Source organism: Schistocerca gregaria, chromosome 3 (genome assembly GCF_023897955.1).
Source record: "Schistocerca gregaria isolate iqSchGreg1 chromosome 3, iqSchGreg1.2, whole genome shotgun sequence".
NCBI classification, from domain to species: domain Eukaryota; kingdom Metazoa; phylum Arthropoda; class Insecta; order Orthoptera; family Acrididae; genus Schistocerca; species Schistocerca gregaria.
Window position 1 is genome coordinate 227,250,095 of NC_064922.1, and position 15,071 is coordinate 227,265,165.

General features: G+C 42.2%; 1 protein-coding gene across 1 annotated transcript in view; it reads right to left on the minus strand.

The window, feature by feature from the left end:
• Nucleotides 1-299: 299 nt before the first annotated feature.
• LOC126355320 (odorant receptor 43a-like) overlaps nucleotides 300-15,071 on the minus strand; it is a 257,686-nt gene continuing 242,914 nt past the window's right edge. The window contains exons 6-7 of the mRNA XM_050005613.1: nucleotides 5,842-5,997; nucleotides 300-548 (exon numbers count right to left, since the gene is read on the minus strand). Of these exons, the coding sequence (XP_049861570.1) occupies nucleotides 489-548; nucleotides 5,842-5,997 (216 nt within the window). The 3' untranslated portion in view covers nucleotides 300-488. The remainder of the gene's footprint in view (nucleotides 549-5,841; nucleotides 5,998-15,071) is intronic.

Here is a 15,071-nt window from a genome sequence, read left to right on the forward strand (position 1 = left end):
ACTGAAAGGCTGGAATTTTACTCACAGGAACCATTAAAGGGCATTAAAGAAACTTGTGAAGCAATCATTTGGAAGTTATCAGAAGAATATTTGTAAAAGCATTTACATTGTGATGAATTTGTTGTTGTCCATAAAATTTTGGTTAGTTTAATAATTTGTGGTGATACAAAATTGGTGAAAGAACTACCCCATGTTACTTATTGTAATATGGTCCCTAATAAAGTGTTACTAGTGCTACTCCAGTTCTATCTATAATGCATATGTTGACCAATTTTATAAAACGAACACTTTCAGCCTTTCAAATACAATTTTATTTTCGATTTAACTAATAGGTACACAATTTGTTGAGTGGAACAGCAGTGCAAATTTCAAGCATTACGATATGTGATATGTGGTTCATAAAAAAAATTTTTGATCGAGTTTCATGTTCCATCAGCAGTAGTTTTGATTGTCATACTGTCAGCTGTGTTGTCAAGATTCAGTCAGCATCATTTATTCCCTTGAATCTGATAGAGCATGTTGAATAAAGTGTAAGATCCATTCAGGAGCTGCAAAAAAGAAAAAAATGGTCATCACTATGAAATTATGAAGTGTCCACACATATTAAGAATTAACAAATAATGAGTAACATTAGTTCCTTTATGTTTATTATGGTTTTTTCCTAGCAAAACATTCACAAGTTTACATGTGATTAAGTGAATATAGCTTTCTGGAATGCTTGAAGACTTATAACACATTTAGGTGATTTAAAGTACTAATAATAAATCTCTGGGTATGTCATTAGTAGACATACGTAAGTATTATTTGTTGAATTCATCACCTCAGCCATCACAAATATACAGGAACTATAAAGTAAACAATTTTTTATAAATATTGAAATACTTTATAAGATAATGTTATGTACAACAAAAATGGAAGTGTTACTTTGTGAAACAGTTTTAGTAAATAAATAAATCCTTTCATGATTTTTTCCCCATGATTATCATCTATTGGCCAATAAATAAAGTTCTCCTATGAAAAAGTAGTTTTTGGAAATAAAAGTTCCAGAGCTATACTTTATTGTTTTTATTGAAGTTACTGATATTTCATTCTTTTCAACTAGTTTTGAAGTTCGAGCCATATTCTCAAGCACTCAGTCCTGTAATTTGTATTATTCATTGACATCATCTGTGACCAGTTATGATACCAAAGTTATCTAATAAATACCTTACTCAAACAATGAAAAACCCAGGATGCCATGTAACAATATTGTGAAAAGGAAAGTTTTCAGGCTTTCCCGGCAAGGTGTTGTCATGTTGATTAATCAGGTTTCTGCCAGTTATTCGCATCCCTCCCAAACTGTATTTCATCTGTGTGACTTACAATCATCTTCAGGTGCTGTTCAATACTGATTCCAATGTGGAATGAGTCCGGTATTTATGCCTGCATTGTGCTAGGCGTTCCCTCTGCAGTCCGTGCCACGTCATTCTGTCCGTGGTGTGCGCTGACCAATAGCAACGGCTGTAGAGTTTTCTTCTGGCAGTGGCTGTTCCACACATTGAACATGTATTTTGTGGCTATTATCTATTGTCAATATAGTTTAATTAAGATGTGAATTGCGTCCAAGCTGTGCTAGACGTTTTCTCTGCCGGCTATCTTCATTTGAGTCCTTCTGCAAACTGAGACGTTCTGTTACTGCAATGTGCCATGTCAGGCATTCCGTCCAAAGTTCTTGTCCCCCAGGAGCAGCTGCAATGTTATTTCAGGCCGATTCTGCACAAATTTTTGCTTGAGACTTGGAAGAACACCCTCAGATATTGTGTCTGTTGTCCAAGGTACCATTTCACATATGTCCTTTGTTACATGTACTGGGCTGTTATCCTAAATACATCTTTACACTTGTGTCCCTTGGGGTCTGGATGTTGCCTATGTTACGTCTTCAGAAGATCCTGTGCTGGGTTCCAAACTGAGCTGAGCTGGAAACCAGTGTCCCAGTTAATGAGATTCTCCATGACCTTAATCTCAATAGATTCTCTGATGATGCTGCTCAATGTTTGTGTTAATCATTCTCTGAAGTTTAATGAAGCCAAGATTTTGAGTTCTAAACAATGCTTAGCAATCACTGACTTGGTCACCTGTCTCAGCCTGGTGGACTTTTAGTGCTCTTTGCAGCTCATGTCAACAGTCCTGGTCATCTGGCTGGTTAGCCATCCCACATTCACATGGTACATGGTAAACGCCCAGTTTCTGTAGTTGCAGGACATCATTCATACTCCCTAGCTGAGACAATCTTGGTAGGTGGATGGAACCCGCTTTGTTTGAGGAAAATTCCATCTCTTCTTATATCTCTTCAGGAACCTCTGGTGGCGAAAAAGGTTGCAGCTCCTTCTGAACATCTTGAGAAAAGTATCCATTTTTGTAGAACACAGATTGTAGATGTTCTACCTCTGTCACCAAATTTTGCTGATCTGACAGAGTTTGTGCCCAGTGAACCAGTGTTCTGAGTACACTGTTTTTCTGAGCCGGGTGGTGGCAACTGCTGGCTTGCAAGTACAAGTCTGTGTGAATGGGTTTGCGGTACACACTGTGACTTAATGTACCATTTCCCTTCCTCTTAACTAGCACATCTATGAAAGGGAGTAGTCCATCTGCCTCCAATTCCATGATGAATGTAATGTTAGGATGGTGTGAGTTTAGGTGGTACAAGAAAACAAATTTGCTACTCACCATACTCACAAAAAAGCTTTTGGCCCATGATGAAAGTGCTATAGGCTGAAAACTTTATATTTTTGAATTGACATATTGTTAGACTATGCAGTTGAGCTGATAACCTTCTCTCGTACAAAATTCTGTGATTACAGGAATCAAATATTTAAGATATGTATCTTATGGCAGAGATGCTGAGTCACAGATAGTCACAACAAAAAGACTGTCACAAATAGTGTTACGACATGCAGCTGATATACTATATGGAGGAATTATATGCTGTTATATCTGAACCACCATTTACTGTAACATTTTCTATCCTTTTGCCAACTTTAATGTGCCATGTTCGTAACAACTGTGAGGCTTACCACACAAATCACATATTTGACTTAATACGTTCATCATAAGAACATGTTTTATAACTTGGAAAAACTTATGACCTCCAGAATAAGCTGCAATGAAATGGTGCAATGCTTTGTGAACACTGGAGACAAGCATACTCTCCTAATATTCGGAAGGAGATGGTATCAATCCCATCTTGACATACTAATATTAGTTTCTTTCATTCACTGACAACTCATATTCTGTACATCCCATCATGAAGAAGAGCTTTCATGGATGTGCAATGAACTAACTTATATATTACCAGGCAGGAGCAACCATTCTGGTACAGTGGCTCTTTGTGAACATTGTGCTTCTGTGGAAGATTATTCCATTATTTCCTGTTTAGTGGTGAATCCCTCCAATTAAATTTCTCCCAGTTCCTTCAGGCACTGCACTGAATTTCTTATTAATAATTCTGCTGTTAGCTCTCAGTACACGTGCTGCCCATTCGAGCCTTTGAATGTCTATGCAACTAACAATGTCTGGTAAATTACACAGTTTACACAATTCCTAGCTTAATCTCCTCCTCCACACAGCATTTTCTTCCAATGATAAGATATTTCCTTCAAATATCCACGCTACTTTTCGTCAAGTTTTGTTAGTGTCCAGGTTTTGGAACCATATATTAGCAAACTGCGTCACTAAAAATTTACACATCATAAATTTAGTTTTCCTGAACAGCAGCTTAGATTTTAGATGTTTTCTGAGGTCAATTGTTAGTGGAAAATATTCATTTGTGGATTTCAGTACTGAAATTGTTCCTGCAGTTTACTTGTGATCCAAGGTAAGTGGAACTATGACCACATCAAACTTACTTGAAGCAATTTTTGTGAATGGGGTTTTATTAGGATAATCTCTCGAAGTTAGAGGTAGTTACTTAGTTTTCCTTTCATTTATCTGTGCGTTCATCGTTCTAGCAGCTCATTTAAGATGTGTAAAGACTTCATCTATTTCTCTCTTTGCTCTTGCAACTATGTAAATATCATCTGCATATGCCAGCACCTGAACTGATTTGTACAGGACAGTCTCCATTCTATTGATGCCAACACCACCTACAACCATTTACAAGGCTTCAGTTTGTTGCAGGTAGCCAAACACCCTTTTTACTCTAGATAATCTCTCGAAGAGAAATACATGGTTTAGAATCAAAATGACTCAATCTTCGTGCAATAAAGGCAGTATCAGCCAGGGTACACTGTGGATATACAACAAACAACCCTCTGCCTTTTGATACAGTTGTTGACCAAATGGGCTGCCATTATCATCTTCACCAAAATAATTATCATTACATCATGTGGCTGGGTCGTTGCAGTCATGCATTCTAAATTCTCTTAGTGTCTGCGGAATGTAGGTACTTCAGTTTAATTTCACCTGCCCTTGAGACTTTATCCTCATGTCCTAGAATAAACACACCATCCATTTCTTTAATGTTAATGTGAGATTTCAAAGTTTTCTTGAATGTTAAAATCCTCGCTTTGTTGTCTATTATAACAACACTGTCAACATGAATCCCAATGATCAAATTATCAGAGAGGAATACACAAGGGTATCTTCACACCATTTCAAACCTAACTTTACAACCACAGAGGAAAAAACCATTCCAATCCTTTCCTGCCTGGTAAAACCAACAAAAACTCTTTTATTCGATAAACACATTTTATTTCTCACTCTAAACAGTTTTGGTTGTTCCTTGAAAACAGTGCCACTTATGGGGGGCTGTTAAGATAAGCAGTTCAGTTATTTTGGTTTTTCATTCCCTTAGTGCTGCAATTGTTATCAGAACTCTCAAGGTATTTTATCTCATCACTGGGTTGTGGCTTCCCCAATAATCTACTCCAAATATCTGGCTATAACCAAAAGCTACTTAAAAGTTTTATTCCTATTTCCTATTCACTGAATTTAAACCATTGTGAGTGTTGAGGCGACTGAATAAACTAGATACTGAGCATGTTTGGTGGACGGCGCTTCATGACAGAGTGTCCTTTTGTTACTGGTCATTCGATATTGATGCAATAGTTAGTGAAATGTATGCTTTACCTCTCCCACGAGACCACGCCTCTAAGATTCAGACATTTTCAGATGGCGAAACTGTACGCACACTCCACGGGAAAGTAGCTAGTTCATGGTGCCTTTCCCTCAACATAAATTTTGAGGTGGATTCACAATACTTATTATTCAAGAGGCTTCTCCATCCTAAAGTTCTCTACTAAATTCATCAGGAGCGTCATCTTCCTTGGCAACAGGATATGCAGTGTACGTAACCTTTTTGTTTCCAGTTCTTTTGAGGCCTCCTTGAAGGGATGTAAGAAAAATCATTCCTTTATAGTTCCTGAAATAATTTACGTGCTAATGTATACCAGTTTAGTACAAAAACACAACAGCATACATGCCGTCAGAACAGAAACCAGTTCGTCCATCAACATGTCAATTCCTTTTATTCTCTGTTTCTCATTTCTCAGAGTGCTTTTCACACAATATCGAATACTTCCTTATGACCGATTCAAGCACGGTCAATGGGTGTTCCAGCGATTCTCGTTAGACTGCTCCAGCGTTCTCTTTAGGTTACTGTTTTGCAAATGTCACAAGTTCCTTCACTGCGTCCATCTTTAATTTCTTATAGAACCTTTACTCTTAGTTACTATCCTTCTCCTTTTAAATACTTATTACAGAAATATTATTGAAATACTTTTCCGAAATGGTTTGTCCGAAGAAGGAATGAATTAAAACTATACTAATAATCCACCAAAATGAGCGAATGGTTACATTAGTTACCTGCAGAAACGTGTGCCTGGAGAGAGTGTACATCTGGCCGACGGTGAGCTGGAGAGGCTGGGATGCCCTCAGCATGAAGACGAGCAGCACCCGCCGGAAACGAACCCCGCATTCGGGCCACCCGCTGCTGAAGGCCGACGTCGCCAGCCGCTCGCCCTGAAAAGTTTACCTCACTTATTAATGGCTACCAGTCGGTAAGCAATAGCTCTTTCGTGGTTTGCAAGTAACAGGACTGACTGATGTCGGATAAAAGAAAAGGCGAAGGAAGGAGCAAGACTGTGTCGCAAATTGCTTCACTTATTGCGTGTTTCAGAATCACTCAAGTAAAAGTGTACGTATCGAGATTAGTATCGAAGTTCGGCAAAAGTATCAATTTTTTTATGAGATGGCTTGTCTAAAAGTAAGAAATAAACCAGATTAGAGACATCTGATGCGAAACACTGCACAACAAATGAGACTGCACGGCTACATAATCCATCAGACAAAACTCTCTGCACTACTCTTTAAAACTAAGATTGTAAGTTAAACATTGAACTTCAAATTATCACTCATCACCTCGCCTGTAGTACATTACTTTGAGCATAATTCAAACGCGTGTCCAATACAGCCAAAGAAACTGATACGCATGCTCAATATCGTATGGGGCCCCCGTGAGCATGAAGAAGTGGCATGGACTCTACTAATGTCTGAAGCAGTGTTGGAGGAAACTGACACCATGAATCCTGCAGGGCTGTACATAAATCCCTAAGATTACAAGGCGGTGGAGATCTCTTGTTAACAGCACATTGCAAGGCTTCCCAGGTATGCTCAGTAATGTTCATGTCTGCGGAGTTTCGTAGGCAGTGGAAGTGTTTAAACTTAGAAGAGTGTTTCTGGAGACAATCCGTAGCAGTTCTGGATGTGTAGGATGTCTCATTGTCCTGCTGGAATTGCCCAAGTCCGTCGGAATGCACAATGAACATGAATGGACGTAGGTGAACACAGAAAATGCTTACATATGCCACCTGTCAGAGTCGTTCGTATCTAGACGTATCAGGGGTCCTATATCACTCCAATTGCACACGCCTCACACCATCACAAAGCCTCCACCAACTTGAACAGTCCCCTGATTACATGCAGGGTCCATGGATTCATGAGGTGGTCTCCGTAACCGTATACGTCCATCCGCTCGATACAATATGAAACGAGACTCTTCAGACCAGGCAACATGTTTCCAGTCATCAACCATCCAATGTTGCTGTTGACGGGCACACGCGGTACGTAAAGCTGTGTGTCGTGCAGTCATCAACGCTACAAGAGTGGTCCTTCCGCTCCGGAAGCCCATATCGATGATATTTCGCCGAATGTTTCGCACGCTGACACTTGCTGATGGCCCAGCATTGAAATCTGCAATCAATTTGCGGGAGGTTGGCACTTCTGTGACGCTAAACGATTCTCTTCAGTCGTCGTTGGTCCCGTTCTAGCAAGATTTTTTTTCCGGCCGCAGCGATCACGGAGATTTGATGTTTTTCTGGACACCCGATTTTCACAGTACACTCGTAAAACGGTCGTACTGGAAAATCCCCACTTCATCGCCACGTCGGAGATGTTGTGTCCCATCACTCGTGCGCCGACTATAACACCACGTTCAAATTCACTTAAATCTTGATAACCTGCCACTGTAGCAGCTGTAACCCATCTATTGTCTGCGCCTGACACTTGTTACATGGGGGTTGCCGACCGCAGTGTCGTTTTCTGTCTGATACAATAAAGCGCCAAAGAAATTCGTATAGGCATGCGCATTCAAATAGTCTCTGATCTATTTTACTTCTTACTTTTAGGCAAATCTTTTCACAGAAATTTAGTAAAAACAATTCTAAATAAAAAAATTGAAGTAGCAGGCTCAAAGTTAAATATCACTCCCTTGTGACTTTTTATGCGCAAAAGTTAGGTCTTGAGGATATAACGTTTTTAACACTTCATATACACTCATGCTCATAAATTAAGGATAACTTCAGAATGGTACAACATGGTACAACATGGTACTACACAAAACTGGCGCTGATAGGATAGGTACACACACGACACACATCTGTAAGTCCGCCGGCAGGAGTGGCCGTGCGGTTCTGGGTGCTACAGTCTGGAGCCCAGCAGGTTCGGATCCTGCCTCGGGCATGGATGTGTGTGATGTCCTTAGGTTAGTTAGGTTTAATTGGTTTTAAATTCTAGGCGACTGAAGACCTCAGAAGTTAAGTCGCAAAGTGCTCAGAGCCATTTGAACCAATCTGTAAGTCCACAGTATTGGTGATAAGTTGAGAAAACCGTCCCGAAACACATGTGCCACTGTTTGCTGTGCATGTACCCCGACATCAATATGGGATATGATCACCATGCATAAGTACACAGGCTGCACAACGGGTTGGCATACTCTGGATCAGGTGGTCGAGCAGCTGCTGGGGTATAGCCTTTCATTCTTGCACCAGTGCCTGTCGGAGCTCCTGAAGTGTCTTAGGGATTTGAAGACGTGCAGCGATATGCCGACCGAGAACATCCAAGACGTACTCAATGGGGTTTAGGTCTGGAGAACAGGCAGGCCACTCCATTCGTCTGGCATCTTCTGTTTCAAGGTACTCCTACACGATGGCAGCTCGGTGGGGCCGTGCGTTATCATCCATCAGGAGGAAGATGGGACCCACTGCACTCCTGAAAAAGGAGGACATACTGGTGCAAATGAAGTCCCGATACACCTGATCTTTTACAGTTCTTCTGTAAAAGACATGCAGGGGTGTACGTGCACCAATCATAAACCAGTCCCACCCCACACCATCAAACCAAGACCTTCTTACAGTTCCCTTTCAAGGACATTAAGGGTTTGGTATCTGGTTCCTGGTTCCTGGTTCCTGGTTCACGCCCGATAAAAAACCGCCGAGAATCACTGTTCAGACTATACCTGGACTCGTCCGTGGACATAACCTGGGACCACTGTTCCGATGATCATGTACTGTGTTCTTGATACCTGCCTTTACGGGCTCTCCTGTGAGCAGGGGTGAGTGGAATGCACCTTGCAGGTCTCTGGGCGAATAAACCATGTCTTATGTCGTCTGTAGCCTGTAGCCTGTGTGTCTGGAGACAACTGTTCCAATGGCTGCAGCAAGGTCCCGAGCAAGACTACCTGCAGTGCTCCGTGGTCGTCTGCGGGCACTGATGGTGAGATATCTGTCTTCTTGTGGTGTTGTACACTGTGGACTTCGCGTACTGTAGCGCCTGGACACGTTTCCTGTCTTCTGGAATCGTTGCCATAATCCTGAGATCACATTTTGTGGCACACAGAGGGCCCGTGCTACAACCTGCTGTGTTTGACCAGCCTCCAGTTGCCCTAGTATTCTACCCCTCATAATGTCATCAGTATCTGTTCTTTGAGCCATTTTCAACACACAGTCTCCATTAGCACGTCTGAACATGTATGCACACTTTCTCGCTGCACCGTACTCTGACATGCACCAACACATCTCTGCGTATGTGGACTGCTGCCAGTACCACCGTGCGACGGCCGCAGGTCACATGCACCGCATTGTCATACCCCCAAGGTGATTTAAACCCGCAAACCGCCCAACAGAGCGTTGTTTCAACATGTATCAGCATTATTCTTAATTTATGAGCACGAGTTTAGTTAGTGGGTGCTTTTCGTTAAATATTCCAATTTTTCCTCAAATCACTAAGATTTCTTAATTGGCCTGATTACTTTTGAACAACTACATCTTTCTTTACTAAACTAGACCTCACGCTGGTGCGTTTGATTACCCATTTCTCCATTTGCCACTATTCGTTTGGCTATGAAAATTCGGACGAAAATCCATTGCGTAATTTGTAGGGAGACTTGTTTTCGTTCGGCTCGAAATTTTTTTTTTAAGAAAGGAGGTTGCGGCGAAGATACGAATGGTTAAACTATAGCCCGATCGTTGCCCGTTCAAGTGGCAGTTGCGGTACGCGCGTACACCTGCTATTCTACAGAAGCAAGCGAGAGACTTAATTTGCAGAATTTGTCGCTTAACACCACCTCCAGTGATGACTGCTCACAACAAAGGGAATAAAAATACACTAAATAACTTGCCACGATCACGTTTAGTACTCTCATTGACTACGAAGTTCACAGCAGAACGCTCAGAACACTACTGAACACTGCTGAACACATACTTCCTTCGAAAAATGTGTGACGTTGGGGCGCGGAACAAGCCTAAACTTGACCGACATACACGTAACGGAGACTTTAGTCATCGACAATATATTCACCTCATGGAAGCAAAAAAAGATTTACGCTGTACGTTGTTTTGAACACAGAGTGGGCGGTGTCTCCCGCCAGCTTAAAGAGCCCAAAACATTAGCAGACTGCTGTTACAGTTGTTTGTTGTTCATTATTTCTGTCGTGTGCACCCAGCAGCTCTTTTAAATACAAATTACAGTGCTTACATGAATAACAGTGTCAGGGAGGCAATTTGGAACGTTTACGCGCATTGCTGTAGTAATACGATACATCTGACCTCGTTAATGTAACTTGTTTTTTCCTGGATGTATTTTGAATAACCAAAAAGAGAAGGTTATAATGCGAAAAGGATGCTTTCGTAACCCACGTAATTTCACTTTTACTGTATTTTTATCGATAGCAAATTAAGCTGGAATTCCGAAACCAATGCTTTTTTTACTGCCTTCTTGTTCGTTACATTTTCAGCTTTCAGCTCGTATACACATTTTTAACGTTCATTTTTGCAAAAAACGTACCTACGAGTTTTTTTGTTTGCCCATAAACGTGTAAAATGAGGAAGGAAGCAAGGCATGCTATGTTATCTTGTGCATGTCAATGGTGTGAACGATTATTGAAATGTCAATTTCTTATGAAAGAACTACGTCTCCACACAATCAAAGCACGAGACTTTATATGGGATACGATCACGGAAGTCGATAGCTATTCCCAACCATGGAAACTGCGTCTGGGCACGTCAGAGTGACGTCACAGGGAAGTATCACTGCGATGAACCATGGAGGTATAAATGTGGTAAACCTAATGTTTTTGGACTACATAAGACGGCAGACGTTGGCTTCAGGTTTGTGACAACGATTCTCCATTATTTACAACAGGATGCCTACGCTGGGTTAACTTTTCGACTCCGCTACTGTAGATATCACGCACTCTCGGATTTTCACCTTTACCGCTCTCTGTCGAACAACTTTAAAGGAAATTCTTCTCCGGTTGAAAATGCGCCCCAAAATCACAAAATCAGGTGAATAAAGTGTGTGCGGAGTGACTTCTCGACCCAACTCGTGTGTACTGTTTTTTTGTCAGTCTTGCAAACTGCACGCGGGCGTTACCATGGAATAGCAGCACTTCATGCAATCTTCCTGGTCGTTGTTCTTGGAATTTGTCTACAAGAAGTGCCAGTTATTGACAGTAGACGTCAGGAGTGATGGTCACACCTCGGGGAAGTAATTCGTTACACACCAAACCATCACTGTTGCACAAATGCATAACACTACCTTTTGTGGACTAGCGCAGGTCGTAGTACAGGGAGTTGCTGCTTTGTTTGTTCTGGACCATTCCTTGCTTTTCCGTATGTTAACATAAAGACATCATTTCTCATCACCTGGATACGAATGATCAATGTTGTTTACGAGCCGATTGACGACGAGCAAGCAGAGGTGCATTCCACCTGCTGATTTTAGTTTTGAGCATGCACTAATCATACACCCGATTTGTTAATTTCCCCGTAACATACAAATGTCGCACTATGGTGGAATGATCACAGTTAATCTCAGCTGCTAGTTTTCGAGTACACTGATGTCGATCATTGTCGAATAATGCGTTTAAAGGCTCTTCATCAAACCCTGAAGGCCCTCCTGAACGTAAAGTGTCACTAACACCAAAACGATCCTTCTTGAAATGATAACATTTTCTTGCCGTGCTCTGACCAGTGGCATTATCTCCATACACTGTCCAAAAGTTTCTGGCTGCCTCCACTGTTGGAAAGTCTCTATCGAACTAAAACAGAAGAGTATGTCGGAAATGTTCCGATTCCTCCACTTAGCATTCCTTCTTCCAGCGTCCACAGCTCCATTCATTACAGTTTGTCATTTTCTCATTTGTTGATAAACTCAAATAGCAACAGTGAAAGACGAATTAAAAACGACAATCGATAAATGAACCCATAGCAACCACGATAACAACATGCAAAACAAAAATGCTACCAACTTATGCACGGACCTAACGTCCGTGAGGCAACGCTAGCACAATGCGATGTATCGCCGGCCGGAGTGGCCGTGCGGTTCTAGGCGCTACAGTCTGGAGCCGAGCGACCGCTACGGTCGCAGGTTCGAATCCTGCCTCGGGTATGGATGTCTGTGATGTCCGTAGGTTGGTTAGGTTTAATTAGTTCTAAGTTCTAGGCGACTGATGACCTCAGAAGTTAAGTCGCATAGTGCAGAGCCATTTGAACCATTTGCAATCCATCACAAGTTGTCAGAAGTGCAAACGACAGGAAGTTGAACCTGAATGACACAGCCAAGGTACCTTCTACTTTTAATGTAGTGCTGAATATCTGAAACAGGTAACAACACACAGTTCGAATGGACATTGATTAAAACAAGGAGGATCTGAGTAAGTACATTAATGCGCAACTAATTCAAGCATCCTACACACAGAAATAATCCACATTTCTGTACTCTCAATAATGCCTGGCCTACATTTTTTTCATTTAATTAATACTTTCCAAAGGAATAAAAACGTAACTAAGTTAGAAGATAGCTGGGATCACTTGAGATGCAAAACACAAATTCACGATGTCGAAGATGGAATACGAAGCAAGTTGGGCACAATCACGCACATAGGACGTGGTGGTATTACCCCAAATAGTACACGCATTGAAATTAGTTGCATTTATTAATATGTGGCGTAGTTTGCTATATGTTAATTCTATTTCGTGTCACTTAAAAAAGGTCATTTTACAATTTTCAAAGCCGTCCGTCTCTTTCTATCGGAGATGTGAACTAGTTTAGCACCATCTTTATAACTTGGGTAACTTATATTTTTAGATCGACTACTTCTTTCTCAATATTCTTTTTACCAGAGGAAATCACCCTTGTAATGAACAGAAAACTATGTAGAACCATATCACAATGCAGTTGAGCAGAGTTTGCTGGTACTAAAGGTGTGGACGTGATAATGCGGGTTGTTTGCGCTGTTGTGTCCCTCAACGAACTTTGAAGGGTCATTTCAAGCGTAAGCCATGCACTGACTGTCACTTTCTTTACGGCAGTAGTTCCGAGCCTTTCTTAGACCATTACCCCTGAGACAGTCGGACATTAGCTAGCACGTGCCCCGCCTCCGCCATCGGTTTCCCCGGTACCCCATTTCCGCAAACTTCAGCACCTGTGCGGCCGGACGCGGGATTGAACCGTCGTCCTCCCGAATGCGAGTCCAGTGTGCTAACCACTGCGCCACATCGCTCGGTGCTATTTGAGTATTTCACTGTGTAATATATAAACATTCAGGCATTTAGATACCAAATTAAGAAGTATTTGCTCATGGAGCAATGCTACCAATAAGGGCAGGTGTGGGCTTATAAGATATTCTGAGACCTTTTTTATTTTTATGTGCATCTTAGCTTCCTCCGAAAACGAATTATTGCATTGTGTGTAGGCATTATAGAATTTCAAGGTTATTTTCATTGTTTTGTTATATTATTTCATGGGCCCCCATCAGCGTTTTCCAGTTAGTCTCAATACTGCTATTTTTCCATAAATTTTAAACAATCTGTTTGGATTGGAACGATAACTTTTGTAAGGGATATGAACTGAGCACAGTTAATTGCATATAATGTAATAGTTAAGAAAAGAATTTTTTTTTAGTGGTAAACGTGCAACAGAAACTGGCCATCTGGATAAAGCAGCAGATCCAGTTAACTTCTGCTGCTGTTCCTGATCGCATGTCGTTGAGGGAAGCATGAAGAACGTTTCATATCCCAAGGCGATCAAATCGCAACCACATTAATTCTGGAATAGCTCAAAGAAAATTAGTACGACACTGTACTCCAACTGTACTGCAAGAGGAGGAACTACACTGCCAGAAAAAATTAGTGCACCCTTTTAGGGGTTTCCAGTTCACTCAAGATTTATTGTTGCAACAGTGTGTATAGAATACCTGAAATGATTACATTTACAGACCAACAGCACAAGTGGTTCCGAGGTATGAGGTATCGACCCATACTGAAATACCCATGTTAGTACGTCGCGTAGCCTCCATGTGCAGCAATGCATCTACATCTACACTCCTGGAAATTGAAATAAGAACACCGTGAATTCATTGTCCCAGGAAGGGGAAACTTTATTGACACATTCCTGGGGTCAGATACATCACATGATCACACTGACAGAACCACAGGCACATAGACACAGGCTACAGAGCATACACAATGTCGGCACTAGTACAGTGTATATCCACCTTTCGCAGCAATGCAGGCTGCTATTCTCCCATGGAGACGATCGTAGAGATGCTGGACGTAGTCCTGTGGAACGGCGTGCCATGCCATTTCCTCCTGGCGCCTCAGTTGGACCAGCGTTCGTGCTGGACGTGCAGACCGCGTGAGACGACGCTTCATCCAGTCCCAAACATGCTCAATGGGGGACAGATCCGGAGATCTTGCTGGCCAGGGTAGTTGACTTACACCTTCTAGAGCACGTTGGGTGGCACGGGGTACATGCGGACGTGCATTGTCCTGTTGGAACAGCAAGTTCCCTTGCCGGTCTAGGAATGGTAGAACGATGGGTTCGATGACGGTTTGGATGTACCGTGCACTATTCAGTGTCCCCTCGACGATCACCAGAGGTGTACGGCCAGTGTAGGAGATCGCTCCCCACACCATGATGCCGGGTGTTGGCCCTGTGTGCCTCGGTCGTATGCAGTCCTGATTGTGGCGCTCACCTGCACGGCGCCAAACACGCATACGACCATCATTGGCACCAAGGCAGAAGCGACTCTCATCGCTGAAGACAACACGTCTCCATTCGTCCCTCCATTCATGCCTGTCGCGACACCACTGGAGGCGGGCTGCACGATGTTAGGGCGTGAGCGGAAGACGGCCTAACGGTGTGCGGGACCGTAGCCCAGCTTCATGGAGACGGTTGCGAATGGTCCTCACCGATACCCCAGGAGCAACAGTGTCCCTAATTTGCTGGGAAGTGGCGGTGCGGTCCCCTACAGCACT